The sequence below is a fragment of the Miniopterus schreibersii genome, assembly GCF_964146895.1.
Source record: "Miniopterus schreibersii genome assembly, chromosome: 17".
Classification (NCBI taxonomy): Eukaryota; Metazoa; Chordata; class Mammalia; order Chiroptera; family Miniopteridae; genus Miniopterus; species Miniopterus schreibersii.
The window spans coordinates 33,231,844-33,257,768 of record NC_138117.1 but is presented as its reverse complement, the minus strand read 5'-3'; the positions used below and the strand labels follow the sequence as shown (position 1 = coordinate 33,257,768).

At 39.8% G+C, this 25,925-nt stretch overlaps 1 protein-coding gene across 2 annotated transcripts in view; it reads right to left on the bottom strand.

The window, feature by feature from the left end:
* Positions 1-22,192, bottom strand: part of FAM91A1 (family with sequence similarity 91 member A1) — a 42,001-nt gene extending 19,809 nt beyond the window's left edge. Inside the window, exons 1-14 of one of the 2 annotated variants that reach the window (XM_081116665.1) lie at positions 21,861-22,192; positions 14,902-14,986; positions 13,750-13,901; positions 12,047-12,104; positions 11,275-11,342; positions 10,616-10,729; positions 9,184-9,274; positions 8,738-8,800; positions 4,789-4,895; positions 3,148-3,186; positions 2,522-2,634; positions 1,961-2,076; positions 1,052-1,164; positions 615-701 (exon numbers count right to left, since the gene is read on the bottom strand). In XM_081116665.1, coding sequence (XP_080972791.1) covers positions 615-701; positions 1,052-1,164; positions 1,961-2,076; positions 2,522-2,634; positions 3,148-3,186; positions 4,789-4,895; positions 8,738-8,800; positions 9,184-9,274; positions 10,616-10,729; positions 11,275-11,342; positions 12,047-12,104; positions 13,750-13,901; positions 14,902-14,986; positions 21,861-21,932 — 1,278 coding nt within the window. In that variant the 5' untranslated portion in view covers positions 21,933-22,192. The remainder of the gene's footprint in view (positions 1-614; positions 702-1,051; positions 1,165-1,960; positions 2,077-2,521; positions 2,635-3,147; positions 3,187-4,788; positions 4,896-8,737; positions 8,801-9,183; positions 9,275-10,615; positions 10,730-11,274; positions 11,343-12,046; positions 12,105-13,749; positions 13,902-14,901; positions 14,987-21,860) is intronic. The other variant, XM_081116666.1, reaches the window with a different exon arrangement.
* Between the last annotated feature and the right edge of the window lie 3,733 nt (positions 22,193-25,925).

Sequence of the window (25,925 nt, the reverse complement as noted above, 5' to 3'; positions counted from 1 at the left end):
GGGAAACCAAGGCTGTCCTCACAGGAAAAATGGTGGTAAAAAGCAAAAGGTTGGGGCTAAAGTAGGTTTACAGCTGTGAGTACACAAAACACAAGAGTTTATTCTTATATCATTATTTATTAATCATTTGCCATACAAACAATTGTAAATCTACTTTTGCCCCACCCTGTATGGCTGAAGTATTCAGGAGGATAAAGGGGGTAGTAAGTGGACATAAATATGATACCCAGGGACAGGTGGAACAAAAACTTCAAATGAAACTGTAAGAGGAGATCTCAGAGAGTCACACATACATACATACATACATACAAAAAGACTATTTTAGAAAAATGCAATTTAAAAAATTACACTAGACTAAGATTTCTATACCCTATTTCTTCTTTATATCAAATTATGCTGAGTTAGATGAGATAGATAAGTCATTTTTAAAATCACAAATTTCATTCATCTACTCGATATGTTTAAATGTAAATGACTACCACAGTGTTCAGGTGGGGAATGAAGGAGAAACGAGAAATACACCATGAATCTACATAAATCAATAACTGATGCTTTATCAAGCAAGAAAAGGTTCCAAACGCCCTGACAGCCCACAACAAGCAATCTAGATTTACCTTTTCCAGCTCTATAAGAAAGCTGTCCAGAGACTCATCTGAGAGTTTGCCAACTTCGAACATGGTGACTGCATGGCTTTTCAAGTTCTGCAATATAGAAGTGAAAACAAAAACACTAAAATGTATTTTGGTGCCTTATACAAGTCATTCAAATTCTAGTTTTCCCTTTTTATGCTGAGCATAGCATCTTATATTTATATTATGCTTTCTAATATATTTAAACTTAAGGGTGGGTGAGGTGAGAGGCTAATTCTTCTCATTACAAAAGTAAAGGTCACTAAAAGTTTACTATACTCCCCCTAAGGAATAAAAGCAAAGGCAGTTACGTTTTCAAGAATAAAATATAGTACTTAATAAAAAAGATACACAGCACTAAATTATTTTATATCTAATCTTTACTTTAAACATTTTTGTATTTAAACAAGAATTTGACTTACTGGTGAAAGATTTCCCATCATTAAAAAGGCAGTGAGAGTTGAGTCAAACAGAAACGCAATACGCTTTGTATATCCTGTAGACAAACTTAAACTGCTTACACTGGCTGTGTCAGCTGGAAAAAAATAATTTAAAATGAAGTAAATGAAAAGTATTCTTTGCTTATGATCTGCTTATCATTTTGGCTTCATTTAATAACCAGAAAGTACATAATTAAGTATAAGCAATACTGTCAACCTAAGAGGTCCCAATATAAAGTTTAAAAAAAAAAAAGGATTTTAAAAGCACTCACTTTTGTAGTAAATTTCTTGAAAAGCAGTAATAAACCAAGACTTGATAACTGTGAGATCTTAAGACTAACCAGCCTAACTTCTTCAGACAGGTCACCTGGCACAGGTAACAGAGCCACTTGGGGAAGAACTGGGAGCCCCTGCTGTGCTCCTCCTCTCCACCTCGACATAAAACCATGTGCGGCCTCCCAATCCCTATGCCTTGCTACCCTTTGTGCTGAGCCCATGCTACGGCCTTCCCTCACTCACCAGCTAGCTCTTATTCTTGCCCAAATATCATCTTCTCCCAGAAGGCTTACTGAACCTCTCCAGCCAGCAAGGGGCTCTACCTCTTTGCCCCCACAAACACTGTAACATTTCTCACACTGTTGTGGTTTCTGTGGTTACACTGCTTTCTCTCTCCCTAGATTTAATTCTTACAAGGAAAGTACCTTACTCATCAATTTTATACCCTTAAGACCTAGCATGGTGCCCAACATGTTGGTTAGTACTCAAGACTGCACACTGAATGAGTGACATCTAGAACAAAACTATAAAATAACTAAGTCCAAAGAGTTCACTCTGTGCAGACACATGCCATATCTGTAGAGAAACTCCAAATTAAACTAAGTAACTGCTAACCTGGGTCCTCTTGACTATTTGTATCAGTGTCAGTAGCCGACGAAGCTTCTTGTATAGGACTCCTGCTTTCCCCGCCATCCCAGGATAGAAGCATCTTTTGTGGGTCTAAAGTACTCCTATTAATGAAGAAATTATTCACTTTTTAAAAATCATATAAATAATCTTACATAAAGGTAGCTAATGAAGTCAGTACTTAAATTATAAACACCCATCTAAATCCAGTCATAATCAAGCCTGAAATTGAGATGTAGCCCCAAAATGCTGTGCCCTCACAGAGCAAAGGTTCTTAACCAAGACCCATAGACAGGCTCCAGGGAATTTAAAAACCCTTTAAAATTATATGTGAAATATTGTATATGCTTTTTCTGGGGAGAGGGTTCTTAGTTTTCCTCAGATTCTAAAAAAGATTCAACACACATACAAAGATTTAAAAACCCCACTAATATTAAAGATTCATCTCAAATGACAGGGTGAATAAGTAAAATTTTTGTAGGTAAAAGTATGTTTTGTTTCACTTTCCAAAAGAAAACTCTAATATCTCATACTAAATAAATGAGTTACTTTAATCTGTTTATAGATGGAACATTTCTCCAGGACGGATGAAGTTGATCCAAATTTATTACTTGTCCCTTCTTATGGGCAAAGCCCAATCGGCAATACATTGAAACAGCATTCTGAAAGAAATATATATAGGAAATGAGCATTTAAAATAAACCAGACATCAGAACCTTTGTAGACAAAATATTACCACAGACTATGCCTATAGTGATCCTCAAACATTTTCATCCCATAAGTAGAAAAAAACATTTTCAGTAGGCTGTTCTTCCCCTTAGAACTTCACATATATAGAAGAGGGAATGCATCCAATTCTCTGGCCTGGTCCTTCCTAGATCTATCCCAGTGGCGGAGTTGTTGCTTTAATTATCTCATTACAAGACACCGATCAGCCTGCTTCCTGCTCTGCACAGAAGTGTGGGTGCTCCCTTTCACTCTGTGGGGTGGAACACTGATTCAGGAGCTTATCTTGCTCTTTTCTATCTTGTAAGCACCCCCATACTGTGCACACTCCCTCTGACAGCTAAAAAGAATCTCACTGCCTGTTTCTCTGTAGCTTATCAAGACAAAATCTATGATAAAATCCATTCAGTATTTACACTCTAAGTAAAAAGAGTATAAAAATTACATACCTTAACCAGGGATAAGTCTATTTCAAGGACATTTGCAAGCTGAAAAATAAAAAAAATTGTTTTACATTCTTAGAATTATCAGCATATTACATGGTTGCAGTAGACACTTTAACCATAATCAGCAAAATTTTAAATTATGAATAACTGAAAGACTGAATAAATTTTGAAATCAGAACTTTCTTCTCTCCATATCTCTAAGATGTTTATAGTAGTACAAATCCAGGTAGTGATCTGAACAATTTAAGATTCCTTCCTCTTTAATTTTGTCTCATTTAAAATAAGAAAACTTGCCTGGCAGGCGTGGCTCAGCGGTTGAATATCAACCTAGGGTTCAGGAGATCGAGGTTCGATTCCTGGTCAAGGCACATGCAGGGGTTGCAGGCTCGATCCCCAGTCGGGGGCAGGCTGGAGGCAGCCGATCAATGACGACTCTCATCATTGATGTTTCTCTCTCTCTCTCTCTCTCCCCCTCTCCCTTCCTCTCTCTGAAATCAATAAAGATATATTTTAAATAAATAAATAAAATAAGAAAACTCCTAGAGTAATTAACTCCTAGATCAACCAATAGTCTACAATCCTTTTACTCTACAGTCATGCTTAAAGATAGGAATACATTCTGAGAAATGCGACATGACACGATTTCGCCAGTGTGTGAACATCAGAGAGTACTTACACCAACCTAGATGGTATAGCCTACTACTATAATTGCATGTGCTGTACTTTCACATTGCTGGCAGTGCAGCAGGTTTACACCATCATCACCACAAACATGTGAGTAATTGAGTAAGTTTAAGCCCTACAGTTGGCTTTTCTTTTTGTAATGCAAGTGTCTGGTTTAAGCTTTGATTGCAAAGGTGGCCACTGCAAGGAAGGCTATCTGGAATAAACACCTTGCCAGCCACAGGACTAGATAAAGAGCATCCCCCCAACCCCACCGCACTCCACTCTTGATTTCCATAAGTGACCATTTGAGCCACATGTTTTGGACATCTTGATATTAATAACTAGCATTTGGGCTACTTGTTTCTTCTCTGGACCTGCCCCCCCAACCCCAACCAGCTGCCTTGTACACTCCAGGGCCTGTAAGAAACTTATTATCTTCAAAGTTTCCTAATGGATATTGCTGAAGGGAATCTTGCAAAATTGTAGTAAGAACCACAAAGGCAGGTCCAGCAGTAACACTGGTTTAGAAAGGGGAAATCTGTGGAAAGTGCACAGGGCCCAGGTGAGTGCCCTCAGGCTTTTCTGGATGACAGCATTACTATCCATAGACTGAAACCAGCACAAAACAGTAATTCATTGTGCTGTGTGTGACCCTAGGAACACTATCATGTCACTAGGTCATAGAAATTTTTCAGCTCCATTGTAATCTTATGGGACCACCGTCATATATGTGGTCCCTCTCTCATGTTGTTACACGGTGCAAGACTGTCAAGTCCTATGAAAAGTTATTTACCAAATTTTATAAATGCAGGAAGTAACTTAAGAAGAGTGACTTAAATATATTAACAGTCCATAACCTACCCATGTATAGATTTTTAAAACATTTTAACCATATCATTAAGTAATTTTACCTACTTTATACAAACTTAACTTACAATCTTGAGGTTAAATTCTTTCGCAAGACGTTGGTACACTTACCTCTGCAACATTAGTATGCTCATCTATTGAAACAAATATCTTATAGAGTAGAGTTTCAAAATAATCACCTTGCACTCGATTCATTACAAAACCTTCAAGGGGAGGAACTAAAATAAACAAAATAGACTTTTCTCAGTAATACAATTTTATAAAACAAGAACATGTAAACCAAAAATCTATTCAAAAAGAGAACTCTAACTTAAAAGAATGAGTTCAGTTTGTGATTTATTTTACCTACTCAGTAGTAAGTTTTCTAAAACTCCCAAAGTTCAAGTCATATACAACCCTGTCTACAGAGAAGACTCCCATGGTAGAGCATAAATCCTACAAAGAGTAATTAATTCCCATGGACCTCTCAGCACTACAGAGGCAGAGAAAGTGCTGGTGGACATGGGCTTGGTAAGAAGGCAGGGGGCCTGGGGCTGTTTCAGAATGGTGAAGGCAGAAGAGGTACTGGGCAAGGGCAGAAAAGCAAAGGACTGACTTACTGGGCTACACAAAAACCAGGTGGAGGCAAGTGCTGGCTCTCTGCCTTTCTCTCATCACCCAGCTCCATCCAGAGAGGAGGGAAACGCATCTGTGTGACGGCCACCCACCTTTTACCAGTAATTACTGGTATAAACTGCTCTTTGGGGCTTTCTATTCTGTACCCTCCTCAGTGCGAACGAGGCCAAGACCTTCTGCAGCACAAGGCGCTGCCCATCCTGGCTCTCCAACTGAAAGTTTATTCACACCCACCTGTTTCCATCTCTTTGGTCCAGATGCTCTAATCCAATTTAATAGTGTTCTGCCCAGGTGATAATGGAAGCACTATACTTCCCTTTGCCATGCTGCCCTGTGGGCACATTTCCCTTGAAAATATTCTGCGAAGGCAGAGTGCTTAGGCCATAGCAGAACTGGGGTATTCTTGTGTCCCTGACCCTGATACCATCTAATTGCACCCCAAACCTAACTTATTCCCAACAGACAGAAATAAGACAAAACTCAAGTGGTCCAAATGAAGGCACCATGAAAAACCACAATGTACATTTCAGGACAGGTTATTCACTTCAGATCTGGAGCACACCATTTTTTTTAAGTTAGTGCTACCCATTGTTCCATCCATAGTTTAGCCATTACGGATAAAAGGTTTCTTTTTAAAAATATTTCAGATTCCCATAATTGATATAATTATCTTCCTACACTACAGTTGTGTAATAATTAGTAATAACAAACATTTATTGAAGACTTACTAAGGGCGAGACTACTGCCAGGTACTTTACAAACACAATTTCATTCAATCCTCTTAACCCCATGGGTTGTTCAATACTATACCCCTATTTTAGAGATAAGGAAACCACAGCACTGAGTAGTTAGAAATACACAACTCACATCTAGGCAAAAAGAATGAGGCAATTCTACATGATGAGATATAGAAGTCTCTAATATATATTAAGTTTTTAAAAAAGTATAAACCAGAGTACAAAACCTGTATAAAAAAAACACCACACACATAAAAGATATACACATATATGCCTTTTATACTTTCAAAGACTATACAAAAAAAGTAACAGTGGCTGCTGAGAGAAAAATTGGGTAGCTAAGGACAGGGGTGGGAAGCAAATGTTTTTATACTCCTTTATAAATTTAGGATTTTTCTATCATAATTATTGCCTATTCAAAAAATGTTAAAAATAAATAAATAAATATTCTTTACAAAGTACCTAGGAATAGCCAAGGAAGCTATAAAGAAAAGACACAGGAAGGCCTGGCTATAACTAATATTTAAGGTTACTCTATGTCTTAGCCAGTTTTGCTCAGTGGTTAGAGCGTTGTTGGCCTGCGGAGTAAAGGGTCCTGGGTTCGATTCCAGCCAAGGGCACATACCTCGATTGCAGGCTTGATCCCTGGCCCTGGTTGGGGCATAAGCAGGAGTCAACCAATTGATGTGCCTCTCTCACATCAACATTTCTTTCTCTCTCTCTCTCTCTCTCTCTCTCTGAGAAGGCAATGGGAAAAATATCCTCAGGGGGGGAAAAGGTTACTCTAAGTCACTATAATGAAAATAATATGGTCTAAGAATAAAAACGAATACGTGAATAAAGGATATGAGAATTAATCCAACATAGAGAGGAAATTTAATATATGACAAAAGTTATGCTTCCTTTCAGTGGTTAACGAGTTATTGAAAAAACACTCTAGCATCTATCCAAATACTACTGGTTACGCAAACTGAAGAAAACCAAGTTGGACCCTCAACTCACATCAAATAAGAAACTAAGTCCAAGACTACAGGTTTAAATATATATGACAAAAGTTTTCAAGGATATTTAGACTATTTATATGTCCTAGAAGCACTGTACCTGAGAATAAAGAAACCTAGAAACTCTAAGGGAAAGGTAGACACGAAATGCACAAGTATAAAGTATGACGACAACAGTACTTATTTTTTGTTGAAACACAGCTGGACTGCTTCCTCTGAAATCACCTTCAGGTGCCTTTTGTGCTGAATTTGATGGCTTCCATGTTATCAAACTGCTTTCCTTTCATGGGTTATTCCAATTTGGGGAACAGCCAGAGGTCACATGGTGACAGCAGTTAAATACCATGGTCTTGTCTGTACCACCAAAACTTGCCAGATGCTGTGTGAAGCATGGCAGACCATGATAATAGAGAAGCCACCCATTTAGCCCTTCTCTAATGCTTCCTTCAAACGTATTGCTAATGTGAGTCAATATTCAAACTATCGAAATGGACTGAAATGAACTAATCAAGACCAATCTCTGTAAGTGGATCTCAAATGAGTCAATGTCAGTTTATCAAAGGAGAGCAGGGACCAGAGTAATGCTTTCATATTTTCCAGTAGTGACAGGAAACCACTACCACCTACCTGTCTTCCAGAAATTAATTCCCTGTCAGAACATTCCAAATTTGAAAACTAGTATTTTATTTTTTATAGGGGCCACTATACAAACCAGAATCATATTTTCATTGAGTTTCTCAGCTGTCTCCCAAGCATAAAACAGAATTCATGTTTATGCATGGTTCAAAATGCATCATTAAAGAATCATCATACACACTAACAAATAAATATCAGGACACACAAGAGCATTGTAACTGGTCAAGATTCACAGTCATATTTTTGTAATAAGCCAGTCAATTGTTAATAGTAAGGCCATTCCTTGGAATTTTTTTGACACTTTATAATTGATTATACAAATATTAAATATCTTAGTAATGGTGACAGACAACACAAACAAGAACAACAGCTAAAAGATACGCTGGCATACATACTTGCAACACATAACCTAAATATAACAAGTACTTCTACAAATTGGTAAGAAAGCTAACCTATAGGAAAAAAATTCCACTCTGTTCAAAAATGTTAACCACATCACTATCGTAGCAAAACACTAGAAATAATCTAAATGACCAGCAATAGGGGAATGACTGAATGAACTGATACACCCATAAGTGTAGAAGGAAATACACAAGGGCCTTAATATTGATTTAACTAGGAGAGGCGGGTGAAGTAGGAAGGCAGGAGGAGATGAAGAGAAAAAAGACGGCAGTGACACAGAATGTAAGGCAAAGATAAGTGGAAATGGGTAACGCACAGTTCCATGATATTTACTGAATATATGTAAAAGCTGTGATGCACTAAACAAGGACTAAAATGTGACTTAAATTTATAAAAAACAATAATTTGATTTAGGATTGTGAGAAACTGGTCTCAGATTTCTACTGCTTTAATATAGTGTGTCCACCAAATACTATAAAAATGAAAATGAGGAATTTAAGTAAAATCACCACAATATGTTACAGAGTAATGAGAAAAAAAATGTTTTTGCAAAATTCTAACATCAAAGATCCTAGAATGATTTGTGTCTAACTTATTAGAGTAATAATCAGTGCCCAAAACCATTAAAAACAACAACAAAAAAATGGAAAAATATTAGCACATGCTTACCTGCTATACAACTGTCATCGGATATTGGTACATCCAGATAAATAAATCCTTTGTTATATAAACCTACAGAAACAAAAACACCTTCTTTTAGATGGAATGCTAAACATTGAAAAAAACTGATTCCCGATTTTCTGTAGTAAAGATTCATACAATTGAATGTCATGTGAAAAAGAAAGAAAAAAGTAAAATAGAAGAATTAAAGTTCTCAGATCTCAGCTTCCCTCATATGCTTAGAACTACAAAATGTTTCCTTGTATAAATTTCTAGTGGATGTGACTAATTAGAGCCACAGTGGAAAACAATGGACTATGGCTACATTTCATACAATAACATGCCTTTAGGAAATATTACTATTTTTGCCTAATTAATAAATAATTGCTATTAATTGTCGATGGCTTAAAACACGTTTTTATGTTGACAAAAGACCATTTCTACTAACCACTTACTATGTACTACATTGTAATCTAGTGATCCAGAGAGCTGAGGGCCTGCATCGATGATCTTATCAATAGCGCATTTCTCAGGCAAAGTGCATATCTAAGAAAAGCAAAATATTTTCAATTAAGTTCTGTCCAAATTAACTAATTCATGTCTCCTCAAATCTATTCATGTTTATACCAATGATTATATGTCATTTGTTGAATCAACTACTTTTTTTTTAATTAATCACTTCAGAATTCTAACCAAAAACAGCTATGTACATAACCATCAATTAAGGTGCCAAAAGATGCTACCAACAGAACTTAGAGAACAAAGTATCTATAGATAACAATACTTGCTGGTAATAAATGTTCACTAATAAATACCAATCTTACTCATCTTCTCTGAATTGGAATCTGAGCCATTTGTGATTCTGAACCTCTCAAAAATAAAGTTAATTCAAACTCCACATGATTATTATGAGTAAGAAGTTCACTATCTTATGACATAATTTGAAGCTTTGTTAGGAAGTATTTATATTGAAGCAAAATTTTTAAGCCTTCCACTCATTTGATTTATCTGTCCTCTGGGGTAAAATATAATGCAAACAACAAGAAGTCCACATGCTCACTGACATTTCTTCAGCCACACAGAGATATGACCTGGTCTCTAGGGCCCTTGTCCATCACCGCACCCCTTTCCTGTACATCATCTCGTCTAAAAATGCATAAGGCTCAGATTAAATGTGGTCTGACCACTGAGAATACCACTTCCCTTCATTTTGACACTATCACCCTATCACAGCACCTGCCAATACAGCAGTTTAGCGGAGTAATTAAGAACACAGGTTCCTATGGTGATGGGAGAAGATATGGCTTTGGGTGGTGGGCACACAGAGCAATATACAGATCTTGTAACAAAGGAACTCACACCTGAAACCTATGTGTTCATATTAACCATTCACCCCAATAAATTTAATTTAAAAAGAAAAAAAAAGAACACAGGTTCCACAGCAAACAGCCTGCGTTAAAATCCTGGGTCTCTACTACCACTATGACTGGAGCCATCTACTTCATTTCTCTGTGCTCACTTTCCTCGTATGTGAAATGGGGTACAGATCACACATACCTCTGAGGTTGTTATGAGCATCAAATGAGGCACATCCAGCACACAGCAAGTCTCAAAAGTGTTAGCCAATATGATCGTCGGTAGCTGTAGCACCATGTCAATTTAAACTACTATCTAATTAAAACCCCCAGATTACTGTACGTGAACCAAGTCAAGTCTCCCTTATTATTAAAGAGTATCTTGGGAACCCACCAATATTATAGCCTACTAAGATCATTTTAAATTTTGAATTTGTTTAATTTTCTTCAGGAAAACCAAATATATTGTTATTTTTTTAAAAAAATTAGATTACTATAATTAGTAATTTTTAAAAATCTATAAGATAACTACCTTTATGTCATCTTCTGTGATATATCCAGCCTGCACCACCCACCATGCCTCTATGGCAATTTCCACTGGCTTTACTGGTAGAAGATCACGGGCCGTTTTCCTTCTGAAAAATTTCTGCAATAGTACAATTTGCAATTGGTCTAAATTTACTTTCTTTTTATCAATCCTACAAGAAGACTGTTTCTAACATATTAAAACCTTTTTAAATTCTTAATTTTCAAAATCTCTTACTATAGATACACTGAGTGGAGAAAATCATACTCAAATTATTTAGAAATAAATTACTAAAAAAGACTAATCATTAAATCTAGATCTAAATCCAGAAACTAAAATGAAACCCAAGATGTGAAAATGCATTTGGAAAAGTGTACTCATTTCACCCACTAAGTGAACCCTGGGAGTGAAATGAGCAAGAAAAAAGACCAGCACAATAAAATTGATTTTTAAAAACAAACTGTATGTCTTATGCCTTCAATTGTTTTAATTAAATAATCACTTAAAAGCTATAGCCTAGAGAATGCTGAGGAGTTTTTGTACCGTTTCTGTATTAAACATATTTTATTTGATCAGAGAAATTACAATTCATTATTTCTTACACTTAAAAAATTAACCAGACTGTGACAGGAGGATAAGAAGTGAGAAGGAAATGACTAACTTACTTTGGACGATCTACACTGATTCATCAGATCGATGTACTGGTTTCTTCCTATGCCAAGAAGCCTTAGACCTGAAAGGAAGAGCCTTTCCTTTAGAAACTTCCAGTACATCTTGAAATGTCAGTACACTCACAGTCCTTTAGGAAAAAACCCTGGGCTCTTGTTCATCTCCTGATATTGTCTGGCAATATCATATTAAAAAGAATTCTTCAAACAAAATATAAAAGAAAATGAAAGTGAGAGAGATGAATTCAAGATAACACTTTTGACAATGTTAAATGAGAAAATTTTTAAAAAGCAGAAATCCTCCCAATCTCAGGAAGTCAAAGTGCACCTCTCAGAAAAGTTTCTTCTTATACAACAGAACTATGTCACATTCCAAATATACATTTCATTAAAATAAGCATAATAAAACACCAGCAAATTATGTTGGTAACAACTGTGTATCATGGTGTAAAAATAATGTATACAAGTCTTTTCCCCTCATTTGGTGCACAACACAGCCCAAGCATCAGAAAGAACTTCACTCTCTAGAAATATATAGACTAGTTCCATTTTTCTGATTCTAACAGTCCAAAATATTCCTCTTAGACATTTAGATTAAATCTTACATTTGACTTGTATCACCTGATAAAATTCCCATCAACAATGATGCTTCCTGTTCTCATCTTTCAAGTGTTTCAGGTTAAAAATACATATTACAATACTGACACAACTGCACCCATGCATGACGATACTCTAAACATTACCTCCTTTAGTGTGATTAAATACTTACAGTCGGCAGCAGTAAAATTGGGCAGAGAATCATAACTTTTCTCACTGTTCATAATGTCCTTTTTAAAAGAAAAAAAGGAAAAAATTTTAAATGCAAAATGTCCTTAGATAAAAACATGTGTCTAAATATATTTTTCTATAGCAAACAGAGGAACAATAACTATGACACAAAGCACTGAGACCAGAGTTTGGCAACCTAAAGCACACATGCCACACAGTGGCATGTAACTCCTGGTCTCAACCAAATAACTAAAGATCAGACTTTCAGGTCTGGGTTTCTCATAGCACTCTCTGTGAATCCCACACAGCTGCCCTGTAACTTCTGCCCTATGGAAGCTATGAGAGAAATACCTCTATGAGAGCTCAAGGCTCCAGTCTCCCCACACTTCATACCTGGGCCTCGACTCCTACCCTGAGAAAAGGCCTAAAATAATGTGTTACAGCTCCATCAACACACATCTAAGACACGCACTACCAGCAAAGTGTTTAACCACTTAGTCATCTTTGCTCCTGGGAGTCCCAGTCAGCTGCAGAGTTAAACTCAATATCCAGCTTCTTCCAACTCCCATCTGCTTTTCCAATAACAAACCAACTGTTTACTGTGAAAATAAGACCCATTTTCAACCCAAAAGCTATGTCCAATGGTGTAAGAACAGAAACCAGACAGCAGCAAACACGTAGACATAACTGGAAACTGATAAATAGGACAAAACCTCCATTATCTCCCCCAAACCTGTGGACAACACCAGAAAAAGTCAAAGAGAAGCAACAACGATTCTACTCACTGATTAGCAGCCACCTTCATTATGCTACTCTGGCTCTCAGGAAAGGGACTGATAGAAACCTAGGCTGTCAGGCCTCAAGCTTTACTTTGTATTTCCTCCAAAATAGGGACACAGGAGATAGGGGACTGTAGAAGTGCCCGTGAATAAGGGGCTTAAGGACATAAGCAAAGGGAGCTTTTGTAAAGTAAGCCACATCATAAAGGGAGCTAACCTTACTGTTACTATAGGTTCCCAATTCCTTTAGTCCTAAACTTCTCTCTGCTCTTAAAGTGGACAGTGAGCGCAAAACAGTAGCACTCAAATATAAGTAAGCAGCAAATGAATACTAGATAAATATTGCCAATCTTCACAAAAAAGCTCAGTTTTAATAAGTATACAACTAGTATTTACAGTTATTCATCAGAGGCCTAAAACTGCCTTTGGACAAAGGCTAACATCTGAAAGTTAATAATTACAGAAAGATTAGCAGTGTGACACATGTATTATATAATGCTAGGTCTATATAATCATTTATTGTTGCTACAGTTAGTAAATAGCTATATACATTAAGTTTCTCTGAGCTTAATGGTCAATTCTGTCACCCACATTTTTAACTTTAATCATGCATTAAATGCAATAAATGTTATACAAACTCTGCTGACATAAATGACTGATTAATGTTATAACAGCATAGAGTAAACAAGGCTTTCAAGAACAAATACAAAACAGATACTTTTCCACTGTGAAAATACCGATAATGACAACTACTGTAAAAGCTGGCTAAAACAATTAACTTGTAACCATCAGAACTTTTTACACTATAAACTCAGAAATAATGTTCATTGTCACTGAGAGCTGAAGAGCTGGTCATAATCTGCAAAGTGTACCTGACATGTAGTCCCACCCCATTCCTAATGGTTCAGGTACACTGTAAACTCACCTCCATAATCCCAGTATAATATGAAAACGGTGTTATCCTCAGGCCCTTTACCATAATATCTGATAAGTGGTAAGGGTACAGCATGAGATGGTCTCGACTGTACTTGAGTAGTTCCTCATAATATCTGCGTTCATCTTTCTTGACATGTTTAACTAGGGGAAAGAAGGTAATTCTCCAGTTTTTTTCAGGTGTCTTATACTTACATATAATTACAAATGCAATGAGAAATACTTTACAAATCAATATTAATTAAAAAGTATATAAATTGGAAGAGAATGAATAAAATAAACTAAGTTGGAACAAAGAAACAATTATACCACAAGAAATATATAAGTAATATAAATATAAGTAAAATGTATAATAGGACAAATAGAGAAATAATTCTTACCAAATCAAGAAGCAAAGAAAGAATGGAATGTCTACCCAAAAGGTATAAAACATAATCTATAATTCATCCAACCCCTTACTATGTCACTTTACAAGACAGCCAAACTGAATGGTAATTTTCTATAAAATCAAGTCTATTTTTAAAAATTATTTGCTGTTTTTTGTGATTTATATGTAAAAAGACATCTGACTTCCATGGAGTAAGTTTAAAAAGAAAACCTATCTCTGAAATACTATGCTTAAAATAAGAGTAGCACCTGGGAGGGAAGACTAGCAGGACAACAGAATAGACTATCAAAGTAACCTGGAAAATAAAAAGAAAACATTAAAACATGGAACTAACTGGGTTTAAAAATTGTTCCAACTATTTAGAAAGAGTTTTCATTAAAGCTATATTATTTGGAAAATTTATGGAGACAAAAACAAAACTCAAAGTCAAAACTTATTAAGAATTAATGTATTCCTTTTCTGAAATGTTTTCTTATCTAGTAAAAAGAGGGCATCTGAATCAAGATTAATATTCTATTAATACTCTAAAACAATATTAACAATACTCTAAAAAATAATTTTCATCAGAATTAGAAAGAAAAATCTACTTGCTAATGCAAATTGTTAGGTGGGATGGGTCAGTATAGTTTCTTAAAGTCTGTACACAGAATAATTTCAGTACTATAACATATGTATTGAAAAGACAGGATAAATTTATGACAATAAAAATTTAGCAACAGTCCAATTCTACCTCAATGTAAAAATGTCTCTACTTACCTAAGTTATTTCTGTACCGTAGCTGATTGCGGATACTGTACAGGACAACCTGTTTTTCATATTCTCTCTGTGAATTTCCAAGACTCTAAAAAAAATTTCAAATAGATTTAAAATAGCTTCTAAACTATAGTACTTTTTCCCAGTAAGATTTCAAAACCATGCCCCCTAATTTTATCCTGGAATCTCTCATTTCCAAAATGGAAAAAAGAAGAATTTCTTAAATATTATAGTACTAACTTTCTGCTATGGTTTCAGAGAAAAAATGTGATGTGGTTATTTTCAGTCTGCCTTTCTAAAACGACTTACTGAAATTATCTGATCTATTTACTATCAAATAAAAGAGCAGTTTGAGAGCATATCTCCACTTAACAAGGCACTAAGTTCTACTTACAAAGATTTCCTTTTCTCACTGTCCCCAATTTATGACTGTTGGATGAATGGATGGATGGATAGATTTTTGCACCTACTTTAAATATAAGAATGGCAACTGAGGACAAATCCCTGTCTGATAATTATTTATAGCTGAGGGATATGATTTTAGAATTCCAATATATTTTAATGTTCAAAACACTTTCTAACTGTGCACCTAGGGTTTTAAGCTCAAAGTTGGGTTCTCATGAAAGCAAAGAATACATCTACCTGATTATAGTCAAATCATATTTAATGTGTAACTATATACTTAATTGAATATGTGACTGCTATCCTCCTTCTAATTACTAAGTATGATATTTCCAACATGCTATAAAATAAAATGAGACCTCTTAGGAGACTAATGACAGAAAGATCAGACGGTTCAGTTATTATACTTCCTACTCAGGTTTTTGAAAGCCAAGGTAAATATCCATACACATCCTTTCACTTAAGGCAATCTTCATAAAACAGATGAAACTCACATCTACATAAACTAGCAAATAATTGGAACCACTGGTGGGTAGTATTTTAAGGAAAAAGAGGTGATGTGAGAAAACTTTTTTAGTTTTTTTTTCCTTTCTTCCTGCAACTAGATTATTTATCACAGGTTAAACCATAACTCACACTACTGTCAGAATGTACGTGCTTATATTATTTTCATCCATTTTAACATAAGAAGTAGCTAGGAATAAAATTCCTAAGCACCAAAGCTAGGATAAGTACTGAAGATATTTAGGAGATTCAAAATATTAAGGCTTCTGTAAAACTTTTAAAGGATTTTCTCTAGCTCTAATGCCAAATCAAAGTCTCCTTTTTAAGGAACACACACACACACACACACAGAGTAGACAATATGCTAAAATCTTAGCAACTTTCAAACTTGATGATTCGCTCTTCTGTTTCAAGGTAAGTCCCTTAGTTTATCTTAACCTAAAACCATTTTCTCTCTTTCCAACTCCATTCCTGGTAACTCCAGAATAAAAAATGTAAATCAAGCCACTCATACAAAATATAAGGGTCCACTATTTATTAGCTAATAAGAGAATACAATATCTTTTTTTATTATTATTAAATTTATCTTTATTGTTGAAAGTATTACAAGTGACTCATTCCCCCCCCATTAACCCCCTCCACCTCGCTCCCACCCCCTCCCCAGGCCTTCACCCCATTATTGACTGTGTCCATAGGTTATGCATATAACTTCTTTGGTTATTCTCTTCCCACCCTCCACCCCCCTTCCCTCTTTCCTCTGAAATATGATCGTCTGTTGCATGCGTCAATGTCTCTGGATCTATTGAGTTTGTGAGATTCTTTTGTTCATTAGCTTCTTCTTAAAGAAGACCCTTCAACATTTCCTGTGGTGCTGGTCTGATGATGATGAACTCCTTTAGCTTTTTCTTATTTGTGAAATCTGACCTTTAGTTCTAAATGATAGCTTTATTAGGGTAGAGCAATCTTGGTTGTAGTTCTATGTTTTTTATCACATTGAATATTTCTTGCCACTCCCTTCTGGCCTGCAAAGTTTCTGTTGAGAAATCAAATAACTGTCCTATGGGTGCTCCTTTGTAGGTAACTAACTGCTTTTCTCTTGCTGCTTTTAAGATTCTCTCTTTGTCTTTAACCTTTGGCATTTTAATTATGATGTGTCTTGCTGTGGGCCTCTTTGGGTTCCTCTTCTTTGGGACCCTCTGTGCTTCCTGGACTTGTAAGTCTATTTCTTTCCCCAGGTAGGGGAAGTTTCTGTCATAATTTTTTCAAATAGGTTTTCAATTTCTTGCTCTCTTTCCTCTCCTTCTGGCACCCCAATAATACGAATGTTGAGCCTCTTAAAGTTGTCCCAGAGACTCCTTACACTCTCTTTATATTTCTGGGTTCTTTTTTCTTTTTGCTCTTCTGGTTGGGTGTTTTTTTCTTCCTCATGTTCCAAACTGCTGATTTGATTCTCAGAGTCCTCTACTCTACTGTTGATTCCCTGTAAATTATTCTTCACTTCAGTTCGTGTAGCCTTCAAGTCAAATTGGTACTTTATTATGTCATCGAGTTTCTCAGTTGTTTTCATAATAACATGCTTGAGCATCCTTATAAACAAGATTCCGAACTCTGCATCTGTTAGCTTGCTTGGATCTATTTCATTTAGTTCCTCTTCTAGAGATTTCTTCTGTTCTTTCCTTTGTGACATGTTTCTTTGCCTCCACATTTTGGCTGCTTCCAGGTGTTTGTTTCTATGTATTAGGTAGAGCTGCTATGTCTCCTGGAATTGGTAGAGTGGCTTTGTGTAGTAGGTGTCCTGTAGGGTCCAGCGGCTCAGCCTCCCCAGTCACCTGAGCTGGCTTTCTAGGTGCTCCCCTGTGTGGGCTGTGTGCACTGTCCTGTTGTAGTTGAGCCTTGGTTGCTGTTGGTGTCACTGGGAGGCATTAACCCCTAGGCCAATCAGCTGTGAGGACCAGCTAAAACTAAAGCCAGAGAGCTGATGTGCCGGAGACACCCCTATGGAGCAGGATTTACTTCAATGGAGCTTTAGTGTTCACCAAGTGTGCCCCTTGAGTGTCACTCGTGGATGTGGTAGGGTTGTAATCCAGCGTGGTCAAGTTTGACCACCAGGTGCACTGTCTCTGGGGCCTCCCGGGAGGCGCAAAGTCAGCCTGTGCCAGTGCCTTGCCCAGGACCACCCAGCATGTAGTTGGCTGCTACTTGTGCTGGGCTTGGAGGTGTCCAAGAGATGCCAAGCTATGAGCCAATGCAGCTGCCGCTAGTGCCAGGCCTGGGGCCACTTATGGGGCACGCTGCTGCTTGTTTGAGAGATTTTAGGAAAGTCCTAAGCATGAGGCTCGAGAGGCCACTTGCATAGAAAAGCCCCTGGAAATGGCCCAGATGAGCCTGCAGGTGGGGAGGGGAGGGGCCTCCGGGAATCGCGGGACAGGGCCAAAGGTGTGAGTCAGGTGCTGGCGATTCAAATATGGTGCCTGCCTGCTGGCTGTGTGCAGGGAGGACTCGCCAGAAGAGCCACGGCCTCTGCCAGCCCTTCTGCCTGGGAGGAAGCCGCCCCTCCAGCTCTCGCCCCGATTCCAGGCAGGTTAGTTCCACCCCAAGTGTCCCAGGTCCTTTCAGGCTGCTGCCCAGTGCTGGGCTCAGTCGGAGCACGTCTGAGTGAGCCCCTGCGTGGGCCCTTTAAGAGGAGCTGCTGGGGATCCCGCAGCCTCCGAGACCCTCAGGGACAGTCCCCGCTGGTCACAGCCCGAAGTTGTGGGGACGTCTCTTCCCGGCCCTGGAGCCCTGGGCTGGGGGCCTGCTGTGGGGCTGGAACCCCTCGCTCCTCCGGGAAACCCCTGTCGCAGAGATTCCCTCCCGGGTTTAACCTGCGGCACCGGGGTGGGCCCGAGGAGAGTCTCCAATTCAGCCCTGATCCACCCGTGTCTCCGCCCCTCCTACCGGTCTCGATGCTCCTTCAGTTCCCTGGTTGTGGGGCTTCTGTTCAGCTGGATCTTAGGAGGTTCTGAGTGATGGTGGTTCCGTATTTTAGTTGTAATTCTGATGTGGTTTCGGGAGGCGGCGGGTAGAGCTGTTACCTGCTCTGCCATCTTGTTTCAATCGAGAATACAATATCTTTTGAACATCTAAGTCTTTGTAGTAGGCATTAAGTAATGACTGGTCCTGATCAACACACGTGTGCGCACACTTACACCTGAGAACTACATTAAAAGTTGATTTACTCTCAGACAGTGCTGACCCTGCAGAAATACTGACCAGGTCTGACAAATGGAGTTGGGCTGCATATAAAAGGACCTGTAACAGATGAAGGAGCAACATAGGTAATGGGTGTAAAACACCCACCATCAGATTATGCTAAAAGCTTTTGCTCCTGCAAACCCCAATCCCAATGTGCATCTCAAAAAAAAATACACAGATTTTTTTTTTTTTTAATTGACCCTTCTTGGATAATATAGAACCTCATCATAAGATTTAAAATGAAACAATTCAGAATTGTTTTGAACAATGAATACAAGATACTGGTAAACTATTTTTAAAATCCTAAAATCATGGCCCTATTCACTTCCTATGTGTGGTTTTTAAGTCTAGTATAGCCCATAACACACAAAAATATTTCATCTCATCCATATAAAAACAATAGTTTTGAACAAGTTTGGAAACAATAGCTTAAAATATATATTTTTTTTAATCTGAACCCCCTTCCCCCAGCTTTCAGAATTGGAAAATATGAGTCCTTTCCAAATTAAATTTAGCAAAAGTTACTGGAAACTCTATCAAAGTACTTAGTATCTCTAATGCAAAAAACAAATCCTTTCCATACAAGGAATATTCCCCACTTTTAAATTGCCTGAGCTTTAATTTAGCTCCTGGAGAAAAATCTCAGACTGATGCCATCACTCATTCCCTTCAAAAATGTTTACTAAAAGCCAGCTATGTGATAGGTGCTCAAAATACTAAAGCAAAACAAGTAATGTAACCAGAAAATGCAACATAGAGGGATAAGTGCTATTAGAGTACAGAAATACAGTGCTGTGGCAATTAATATATCTGAGAGTCAACTGATCCAGATTTAGGAGGTCAGGGATACCTTCCCAGAGGAGTTAATATCTGAGATTAAAAAAGAAGCTACATGCAAATCTACAGGACATGGGTACGGACAGAATTGGGTTTGTGTATTAGAAAGCTCACCCCAGTACAGTATGAAGACTGGATGGGAGGGTCCTATTCTAAGAGCAAGACACCAGAGATAGAAAGCTGATGCAGTAATCCTGGTGCAGCTTGACCTAGGGAAGCAGTGGCAAAACTAGAGAAAGACCATGGAAGTACCTTGTAGAGATGGGTTATGCAATACCATCTACAAGTGGAAATTTATCCTAAGCTAAAAACAGCTATTCTTTTAAGTGATCTTACCAAAAGTTTTTTTAATTTGATGTCACATTTGTACCTAATTTTAACACTGTTCTGTGATTACTTTTAATAGTCATGGCTAGGGTTTAGAAATGTTTTTACCAATACTAATAAAGGTCAGTTATTCATGTTGGACATAATCGAATCATCCATCCTTCTTCCATTATGCTACATTTATTTTTGTGAAAGGAAGAGTAGAGGAAAAATGGAAACAAAGAAAACTGTTGGTTCTTCCAAATGTCTTCAGATATGTGACAAAACCCTAAAGAACAAGTATCCACCAGAACCTTCATTCAAGCTTAACAGAAACTTATTCCCTCAGGTGTAGACCTTTCTTTTTCCAGGTCAGCCTAAGTACCACATGGGCAGCCACGGACAGCCAAGAATTCTGAGTTCCTAACATTTCTTTCCACTTTTCTGCTTTCTTGAAATCATAAAGTGAAAGCATTTTCTCTGCTACATGATGCATCGCCAAACCTTAATTATTCATTTCCTAGAAGTAAGTCTCCAAGCTGGGAGAGGAGGCAGAGTAATAATTCTTACACCATCACCACCACCATCCCAAATTTTCCAAATACAACTGCCCAGCACCAAAGAAAAACAAAACTTCACTCTCAACCCAGGAGAATGGGAGGAACTTGAAGGTCAATCTATGATCAGAGAAACAGTGCCTCATGTGTAGCACATACCACCATCTTCATACAATTTTACACCACCTGCCACGTTATATGTTTATTCACTTACCATCTTTCTTTACTAAAATGTAAGCTCCACAAAGGCAGGCTCTGTCTTGAACAAGGCGTAACATGCAGTAGGTGTTCAATAAATGTTAAACAATTTAGTAAAAACTAAACTCAAGCATTTGAGAACTCACTCTCAAAAACCTCCTATTACTCTCTTCTTGAAACGTCTCTTATAAACCCACCTTGTCATGAGGATGAAGTCCAACAAAACAAAGTACAAAGCCCCTTCAAAATCTGGCCGGGACGCTCCGTCGCCTCCACTGCGACCCGCCCCCGCGCTCTCAGGAAACCCCAGCTCCAAGCAGATGCCTGTGCCCGCACCTCCGAGCTCCGGGGGCACTAGGTCGCTCGCTTCTCTCAAACACGCCTTCGCTCGTCCGAGCCTTTTCAAATGACCTGCCCTCTCCCGGGAAAATCTTGACTCCCTCTCAGCCTTTAAAGGCCCAGTTTAAATGCCTCCGGTACATACCCCCGGGACGCTGCCTGGACCCTTTTTTACCTCCTCCTCTGTGCGCCCATATACATGATAACGCAGGTACTGAGGAGCTGCTGCCACCGGTGCCGTATTCGTTCGTTTCCCGTCCCTTTCCCGCCGCCCTGAAGTTCTGGAGGTCAGTGTTTTAAATCTCAGGTTCGCGGGCGCCTAGCGCAGTCCCGGGTGCACGGCGGCTCCAGGCAGAGGCGCCGGGGAGTCCAGGGTACGATCCCCCCCCACCCCTCTGACCCACGGCCCCCTCCTGCCTCGGTGGCCCCAGAGCCGCAGCCTCCTCGTCCCCGGGCTGCGGCTCGGCTTTCCCGAGACCCTGGCCGGGGAAGGGCGGGAGTCTGCCGCGAGGAACCGGCCCCGGCCCCGCGGGCGCCGCGAGCCGGAGACGGCGGGGCGGGGCCCGGCCGCAGGGGCGGCCGTACCTGCCTCACGTTGGCCGGCAACTTGCTCCAGGGGTAGTTGTGTCGGATGTGGAACTCCACGTCTATGTTCATGGTGCCGGGAGCCCGGGCAGGCGGCGCCGCCGACCGCGGCTGGAGCGACGCCTCCCGCCTGCCCGCCGGGCCGCCCTCGGCCTGTCAGGGGAGCGCGCGGAAGGCCCGCGCTCACACCGCCATCGGCCCGGACAGCGCCATGGCCAGGGCTCCCGACGGCTCGGCGCGGCGCGGCCCGGGCCACGGGACACCGGGGCAGCGGGGACAGGCAGCGGGGACGCCTCCGGAGCTGCAAGTTTCTTCCTAGTTTCGGCCCGCCGGAAATGGCTTTGGACGTGCGTCACTTCCGCCCGCTGGCGCGAGGCCGGGGGGCGGGGCGCCCGGCCTGCCTCTTGCCCCGCCCTCTGCCCCGGGGGGGGCGGGGCAACGCGGTGGGGCCCGGAGGTACCGGGGTCACCGCCCCCCGCCCACGCCCTCAGTCTCCGCCTGTCACTCTCCCGAAGAATTACAGGAGGCGCTTGGGTCTGCATTGCCATGTTGGATGGCCTGCTTTCCCCGAAACCTGAACCCGGGTGGCGCAAGAGCAGGCGATTCGCGGGAGCGACGCGAGAAGGGCCCATCGCGGGCTCCAAGCTGGGCAAGAGCAGTAACCCCCCAAAAAGCTCCCCCACAGCCAGCCCCAAGCCTGTGCCTCGGGGCAACGCCACCGTGTGAGCTTCTAAGTCAGAGCTTTCCCCCCGCAATTGAGCGAGAAGCTGAAGCAGCAGAGCAAAGGTCTGGGTAATAGCTGAATCTTGTGGCAGAGAAGATTTGGGATCTACTTCAAAGATCCAGGTTCCTAAAATGTAGAGATTCGGGGAGCTGAAATTTTACACAAGCTGGTGCTGACAAGTAGGGGAGGCACAAAGGGAATCCAGGAGATAAAGACCCTGGCATGCAGCCTCTTGATTACTGCTTTCTTCTGCTCTCTCCACACAAATGCCTCCAGAGTCACTTGCTAAAGGCAGGAATCCAGCCTATCTTAATTTCGGTTCTAGTGAGATGCTCGGGAACAATTTCTTCCATAATTTGTTACATTAGCTTAGCAAACCCATGACCATTGTTCCCGGCAGCACCCAGAGACAAGTTCAGCATATTTGCAACTATTTTTCAGTTTTAAACAATGTTTTTTTTATACACAGACACTTGTATACTCAGGAATTTTTTATAAGATGTCTAGCCTGCATCTCAGCAGCCGAGCAGTCCGACTCATAGCAGGAACCCCATTGTGTCTGATGAGTTGAAACAAATGTGGTCCACACTGCCCTTGCATAGATGCATTGGTCTCAGGTTATCCAATTATAAGAGCCCACAACTAAGTGCTTTGAATCCTGTGTTTACAGACCCTCGTCATCATAGCTAAAGTTAACAAAACTCTGACTATGAAACATTTAACAAATATTGATTACCTGCCTCCTGTGTATAAAGCCCTGGACTTGCAATAGATTGTTATTCCTCACAACCTTATGAAAGAATATCATTATTACTTTTCTGATTTAATAAACGAGGAAACAGGCCTGGCTGGGCTGCCTGACTTGCTTGCAAGATCACACAGGTTGTACGGACTGTGCCAAACTGAAACCCAAAGCTCCCTGATGCCAGAGCCATCCTTTTAATTCCTCGATTCAGGCTCTCCCTGGACTCTTCTGCCCCCTTTTCCAATTCAGACAATGTTCATTTAAAGTCAGCAACATAAATCTCCTTCAAAAATAATTTTTAATGATTCTAAATACAGAACCCAAAGTCTAACTTTGATTTAATGCAATGTAACAACAAAAATTAAAGTCAACATCATTTTTAAATCCCTGTAAACAATTATTTTAGCTAATTATAACAGATGAACACCTGCTAAATTCATCTTTTTTATCAGCAAATATTGACTATAGTGTGGACACATCAAAAACTACGAAAGTAGATGGGAGATGATGGAGATGAACTCCTGCTGAATCAATAAGGCACAGACCTTTGAAAATTTGACCAGGAAAAGGAAAGATTCTGACTCAGTAGGTAGGAAAAAAATAGAAAAGACTCTAACTTAGTAAGTAGCTGAGAAAGGCAGAATTTGAAGGAGGAAATGGTAATGGGTCAAAGCTATGTATGGGAAGAATCCAAATGACAAGCCCTTCAGAGTAGAATCTGGTGACAGAGTTTGGCTTATGAAATACAGGGTGCTAATTAAAGTACTGATCTGCCTCATTTCCCCCAAGGTGACCGGTGTTTGAGAGTTTGGAAACAAAGCTGTTCAAAGAGACCACAGGTTAACCCACAGGGCTCAAAGGCCCCTCTGCTGGGAAGTTCAGGACAGGACTGCTCCCTCAACCAGCAGGAAGCACAAACAACTGTTCACTGGGCTCCACATGGAGCACTCATTATGTCACTGCGCCTTTTTGGTAAACAATAATGACTATCCTTTTAGGTCCTTCACTCAGGCCCCTGCTATTTCTGCTTCATTAGACATTTGCTTTTCAAAGTCCAGAGGGGTCAGAAACTGCAGAGTGTTAGAAGCCCTTTCCCAGAAGCTGCCATGCAAATGAACCTTGTGGGTGAACAGTGTGTTCAAAAATTCAAGGGCAATGAGATTTAGTCTTATCTGATTTTACCAACTCAGATGAAGGAAAATTACCCCATGGTTTGGGCAAGCTGCCCTTCAGAAAGACTACAGAACTGTTTCATTCCTGCAATTCCAACAAAAATAGTGAGCAGAAACAACCTGAACATAGGGAGCTTCCTGGTGATCTAATTTCACAGACTCCAGAATACCACTTTGTGTGTTATATGGAATAATGACTCCAAATATGTCCATGTCTCAATCCCTGGAACCTGAGAGTACGTTATTTTACATGGCAACAGGAACTTTTTAGATGTGATTAAGTTAAGAATCTTGAGATGGGGAGATTTTCCTAGACTATCTGAGTGGGCTCAATGTAATCACAGGGTCCTTATGAAAGGGAGGCTGGAGGGTCCGAGTCAGAGATGCAGATGGTGACAATGACGCAGAGGTCAGAGTGACTTAGGGCAGCCAGGCAAGGAATGTGGGCAGCTTCTTGGAGCTGGAAAAGAAAAGAGATTCACCCTCAGAGCTTCCAAAAAGGATCGCAGCCCTGCCAACTCATTTTGGACTTCTGATCTCCAGAAGTCCAAGATAATAAATTTGTATCATTTTAAGCCATTCATCAGCAGCCATAGGATATTAATATACTCCCCCAACAATGAAATATATTCCAACACCCCAAAAGCTTATGCATTAAATGTCATAATTAAATCATTGTCATTTAAATGTAAATTCCCTTAGGAGGAATAATAGCTTTTCAGCCTTTTGGGGGGGTTGTATACATGAACTATTACATTCTTTTCTGAGAGTAAGTGTGAAATAGAAAGAGCTTGGGAATTAAATGAGACCAGAGAAGCATCTGTAGAGGAGGAAATGGTGTCTGGAGAAAAGAAAGGGGAGGAAGCCACTGGAAACATTTTCTATTTCACAGTTTTGCCTGGGCTTGACCTTGGCCTTGGGTTTTCCTAATGTATATGCATTGCTCTGTCTCACGAACCAATTCATTGCCCCCTGATGCTGGACGCCATGACCTAGGTCGTTCCCACCTGACAGCTTCTGCCCTTGCTGTTCCTTTGGCCTTGAATGCACTCTTTTCCCCAGACTTTTGCATAGCAGGCTTCCTTCATTCCACCTGTTTTCATTTAGAGTGGCCTTCTCCAGCTACTTTGTCCAACTTACCCACTTCTCCACCTCCTCTCTCTAACGCAGTATCTTTATTTCCTTCTTTGCAAGGAGTCACTTTCCCACGTTATCCTGTTTGGTTTCTTGTTTGCTGCCTGTCTCCCCAGCGAGAATATAATCTCGGTGCAGGAAGGACCTTGTCTGTTTCATTCATCAGTCTATCTCCAGTACTTAGAAACGAGCCTCGCACACAATAAGTGCTCAGTAAATACCACTGAATGTATTGAATGAGTGAGCTAGTGACATGACACCTGAGCTCTGAAATGTCACCTTCTCGGTTG